This window comes from Protomyctophum bolini (assembly GCF_963924005.1).
Source record: "Protomyctophum bolini genome assembly, chromosome: 13".
Classification (NCBI taxonomy): Eukaryota; Metazoa; Chordata; class Actinopteri; order Myctophiformes; family Myctophidae; genus Protomyctophum; species Protomyctophum bolini.
The window spans coordinates 3,992,705-3,997,736 of record NC_137874.1 but is presented as its reverse complement, the minus strand read 5'-3'; the positions used below and the strand labels follow the sequence as shown (position 1 = coordinate 3,997,736).

At 42.9% G+C, this 5,032-nt stretch overlaps 1 protein-coding gene across 1 annotated transcript in view; it reads right to left on the bottom strand.

Moving 5' to 3' along the window:
* The window catches only part of LOC308327036 (NACHT, LRR and PYD domains-containing protein 12-like), a gene marked incomplete at its 3' end in the record, with an annotated part of 15,931 nt that extends 11,309 nt beyond the window's left edge, over positions 1-4,622 (bottom strand). Inside the window, exons 1-4 of the mRNA XM_080780171.1 lie at positions 2,992-4,622; positions 2,730-2,900; positions 1,365-1,535; positions 994-1,164 (exon numbers count right to left, since the gene is read on the bottom strand). Of these exons, the coding sequence (XP_080636297.1) occupies positions 994-1,164; positions 1,365-1,535; positions 2,730-2,900; positions 2,992-4,508 (2,030 nt within the window). The 5' untranslated portion in view covers positions 4,509-4,622. The remainder of the gene's footprint in view (positions 1-993; positions 1,165-1,364; positions 1,536-2,729; positions 2,901-2,991) is intronic.
* Between the last annotated feature and the right edge of the window lie 410 nt (positions 4,623-5,032).

The window sequence follows — 5,032 nt, the reverse complement described above, 5'->3', positions numbered from 1 at the left end:
TCGAGTTGGGAATCTGAGTTTATATCTTCTAAATGTGCTAAATAACCTCTCACGTTCAACAATCCAATATTTAATTAGTTATTTAATGGTAATTTAATTATCTTCTGTATAGTTGGATTTTCTAGAGGTGATTGTCGTAATCATATCATTTCTCTCTCTACATTCTTATCCACTTTGATCTTTTTAGGATTAAAGTCAAGTATATATAGATCTCTTATCCTTTTCACTCTACTGAATGCTACATGCGTATGCAAATAAAACAGCAAATTGTGCCTGATTTGCTCGGACCAGATTACATGCATGTATACACAGGAGCATTACCTTTAATCCTCCCAACACTAAAACATATCGTCATTACGTCACCATCGAAAACCAATTACACTCTGGCATTGGGTCCTTTAATCCACATATTTCTTACGTCATCATTGAGAGCTAGTTATACATATATATATATGTAATTTGTAAGTTGATTAGCGGTATACTGTGGTTACTTTGCGCCAAAAACCGTCCCAGCCACCCGCCACTTTTGATGCGTATGCAAATAAATCAGCAAATTGTGCCTGATTTGCTGTGACCAGATTACATACATGACCGCATTACCTTTAATCTTCCCAACATTAAAACATATCGTCATTACGTCACAATCGAAGACCAATTACACTCTGGCATTGGGTCCTTTAATCCACATATTTCTTACGTCATCATTGAGAGCTAGTTATACATATACACACCATGTAATCTGGTCCCAGCAAATCAGGCACAATTTGCTGGGACGGTGCATACGCATCAAAAGTGACGGGTTGGCTGGGACCGTGCATACAGGCCAGGCAAAACTATTACTATTACTATTAATAGAATGCACACACACACACACACACACACACACACACACACACACACAGAGAGTTTCACAATGTTATATTTTGTCCCATTGATTTTAAAAAACGTTTGTTTTATTTTAACACAGTTGAACCCAGTTTCAGGCATACTGACTTGAGAGTCTCCAACATGCAGTGTGGACTCCCCAGTCCCTCAGCCAGAAGGCTGACTCCAGAGTCCTGAAGGTCGTTATTGCTCAAGTCAACTTCTCTCAGGCTAGAGCTGGAGCTGAGAGCTGACGATAACTCCTGACAGCATCTCTCCGACAGGTTGCAGCCACTCAGCCTGAAGAAACAATAGTGGTAAAGCATTTAGTCATTAGACTTCTGGAAAATAAAGATCATATAATAAAAGAAATAGCACACACACACACACACACACACACACACACACACAGAGTTTCACAATGTTATATTTTGTCCCATTGATTTTAAAAACTTTTGTTTTATTTTAACACAGTTGAACCCAGTTTCAGGCATACTGACTTGAGAGTCTCCAACATGCAATGTGGACTCCCCAGTCTCTTAGCCAGAAGGCTGACTCCAGAGTCCTGAAGGTCGTTATTGCTCAAGTCAACTTCTCTCAGGCTAGAGCTGGAGCTGAGAGCTGACGATAACTCCTGACAGCATCTCTCCGACAGGTTGCAGCCACTCAGCCTGAAGAAACAGTAGTGGTGCATGTATTAGATTCTCTGTTAAATAAAGATCAAATCATATTTGAAATGTATACAGTTATCAGTGAACCTACAGAGCTTTATTGGAGGCTTTGATCATAGGCAGCAACTTCAGAAGAGCCTCCTCTGAAGCAGAGTATTTCTTCAGGTCAAACACGTCCAGGTTATTATTGCTCAAGTCAACTTCTCTCATGCTATAGCTGGAGCTGAGAGCTGACAATAACTCATGACAGCATCTCTCTGACAGGTTGCAGCCACTCAGCCTGAAGAAACAATAGTGGTAAAGCATTTAGTCATTAGACTTCTGGAAAATAAAGATCATATAATAAAATAAATAGCATACACACACACGCGCTCACGTACACGTACACGCGCGCGCACACACACACACACACACACACACACACACACACACACACACACACACACAGAGTTTCACAATGTTATATTTTGTCCCATTGATTTTAAAAACGTTTGTTTTATTTTAACACAGTTGAACCCAGTTTCAGGAATACTGACTTGAGAGTCTCCAACATGCAGAGTGGACTTCCCAGTCCCTCAATCAGAAGGCTGACTCCAGAGTCCTGAATGTCGTTATTGCTCAAGTCAACTTCTCTCAGGCTATAGCTGGAGCTGAGAGCTGACGATAACTCCTGACAGCATCTCTCCGACAGGTTGCAGCCACTCAGCCTGAAGAAACAGTAGTGGTGCATGTATTAGATTCTCTGTTAAATAAAGATCAAATAATATTTGAAATACACTATATACAGTTATCAGTGAACCTACAGAGCTTTCTTGGAGGCTTTGAGCAGGGGCAGCAACCCCAGAAGAGCCTCCTCTGAAGCAGAGTATTTCTTCAGGTCAAACACGTCCAGGCCATTATTGCTCAAGTCAACTTCTTTCAGGCTAGAGCTGGAGCTGAGAGCTGACAATAACTCATGACAGAATCTCTCTGACAGGTTGCAGTCACTCAGCCTGAAGAAACAATAGTGGTAAAGCATTTAGGCATTAGACTTCTGGAAAATAAAGATTATAATAAAATAAATAGCGCACACACACACACACACACACACACACACACACACACACACTTTCACAATGTTATATTTTGTCCCATTGTTTTTAAAAACTTTTGTTTTATTTTAACACAGTTGAACCCAGTTTCAGGCATACTGACTTGAGAGTCTCCAACATGCAGTGTGGACTCCCCAGTCCCTCAGCCAGAAAGCGGACTCCTGAGTCCTGAAGGTCATTATTGCTCAAGTCAACTTCTCTCAGGCTAGAGCTGGAGCTGAGAGCTGACGATAACTCCTGACAGCATCTCTCCGACAGGTTGCAGCCACTCAGCCTGAAGAAACAATAGTGATGCATGTATTAGATTTTATGTTAAATAAAGATCAAATAATATTTGAAATGTATCCAGTTATCAGTGAACCTACAGAGCTTTCTTGGAGGCTTTGAGCACGGGCAGCAACCCCAGAAGAGCCTCCTCTGAAGCAGAGTATTTCTTCAGGTCAAACACGTCCAGCTCCTTTCGTGAAGACAGCAACACGAAGACCATAGCTGACCACTGAGCAGGAGAGATCTTGTCTGTGGAGAGACATCCTGACGTCAGGTACCCTTGGATGTCGTCCACCAGAGAATGATCATTCAGCTCATTCAGACAGTGGAACAGATTGATGCCTCTCTCTGGAGATGGATTCTTTTTGATCTTCTCCTTGATGTATTTGATGGTTTTATGATTGGTCTGGAAGCTTGTCCCTTTTTTTATGAGCTTTTGTACGAACTTCTGATTGGTGTCCAAAGAGAGGCCCATCAGGAAACGCAGGAACAAGTCCAGGTGTCCATTTGGACTCCTTAAGGCCTCGTCTACAGCACTTTGGTAGAGGTGATGAATCTTGGATTTGAAAACCTTTCCAAATAACCTCTTGGAGGTTGACAGTAGGTTGTCACCAGTGTTGATGAAAGTGATGAAGACGTGGAGGGCGGCCAGAAACTCCTGAACACTCAGATGGACAAAGGAGAACATCTTGTCCCTGTGCGTTCCGCGAACCTCTCCAAACAGTCCTGAGTACACTGCTGCGTCGCTGATATCAATGCCAGACTCTGTCAGGTGTTCTTCCTCGAAGATCAGGTTGCCTTTCATCAGCTCTACAAAAGCCAGTTTCCCCAGAGAGAGAATGACATCATACTGTTTCCTGTCAGGATACTTGGCATTCGTGCGTCTGGACTGCATCTCAATGAAGTGGAAGTACATGGCGCTCTGGGTCTTTGGCAGCACTCCTTTCATCCTCACAATTTCTTCCATAACGTTAGAAGTGATCCAACAGAAGGCCGGGAGGTGACACATGATGTGGACGCTTTGGGATGTCTCGATGTGACAGTATATTTGAATGGCCAGCTGCTCATCAGGGAACCTCTTGAAGAAGTACTCCTTCTTCTGAGGGTCTCTGAACCCTCTCACCTCTGTCACCCTGTCAACAGAAGGGATCTGGCCGGCGGCTGCAGGTCGTGAGGTTATCCAGAATTTGGCTTTTGGAAGCAAGTTCCCCCTGATGAGGTTTGTCAGGAGAACGTGCACTGTTGTTGGCGTCATCGGATCAGTCCACTTCACAGTGTTCGGGAAATCTAGAGCTGGCTTCGATTCATCCAGCCCATCCAGTATGAACAGAATGTTGCACTGTTGGAAGGTGCAGATCTTCATCTTCTTGGTTTCACTAAAGAAGTGATGAAGAAATCCCTCCATGCTGTACTTCTTGTTCTCCTTCATCTCCAAATTCAACTCTCGGAAAGTGAATGGAAACACAAAGTCGACATGCAGGTTGGCTTTGTCTTCTGCCCAGTTCTGAGTGAACTTCTGAACTTGTACTGATTTACCAATGCCGGCCGCTCCCTTCATCATCACTGTTTTGATGGGATCACTTTGTCCAGGTGAAGGTTCCACTATGTCGTCCATGTTGATTGGTGTTTCTGGTCCAGCTGTTTGGCTGTATGCCAATTCAATCTGCCTGATCTCATGTTCTTTATTGACCTGTCCACTGCCTCCCACTGTGTTGTAGACCTCTGTGAACGTGTCACTCAGAAATGGGTCTGGTCCATCTTTTGAGATCCAGTGATTCAAACGCTGATTCTTCTGCCTCTGATTAGACTTGAGCTCTTGTTTACACAGAGCAAGAACTAAATGACCAAAGACAAGATGACATCATTAAGTATGTGTTATAGAATGACATCATTATAGATGAAGGTGGGGAAGGTGTACTGCTGTACTTGGAGATACAAAGGTAGAGAACCTGACCTAAGTTGCTTTACTCACCCTTGCTAGCCGAGTCTGGAAGTTCAGGTCCTGAATAAGGAGAGGAGGATAATGAAGTGAAACATTATGTTGTCTATTGTCTATTGTCATTATAAGTTAGATGTATTGATGCTCTATTGTCATTATCTAAGTAACAACATTCATGCAATGAGTCTATTGTCATTATC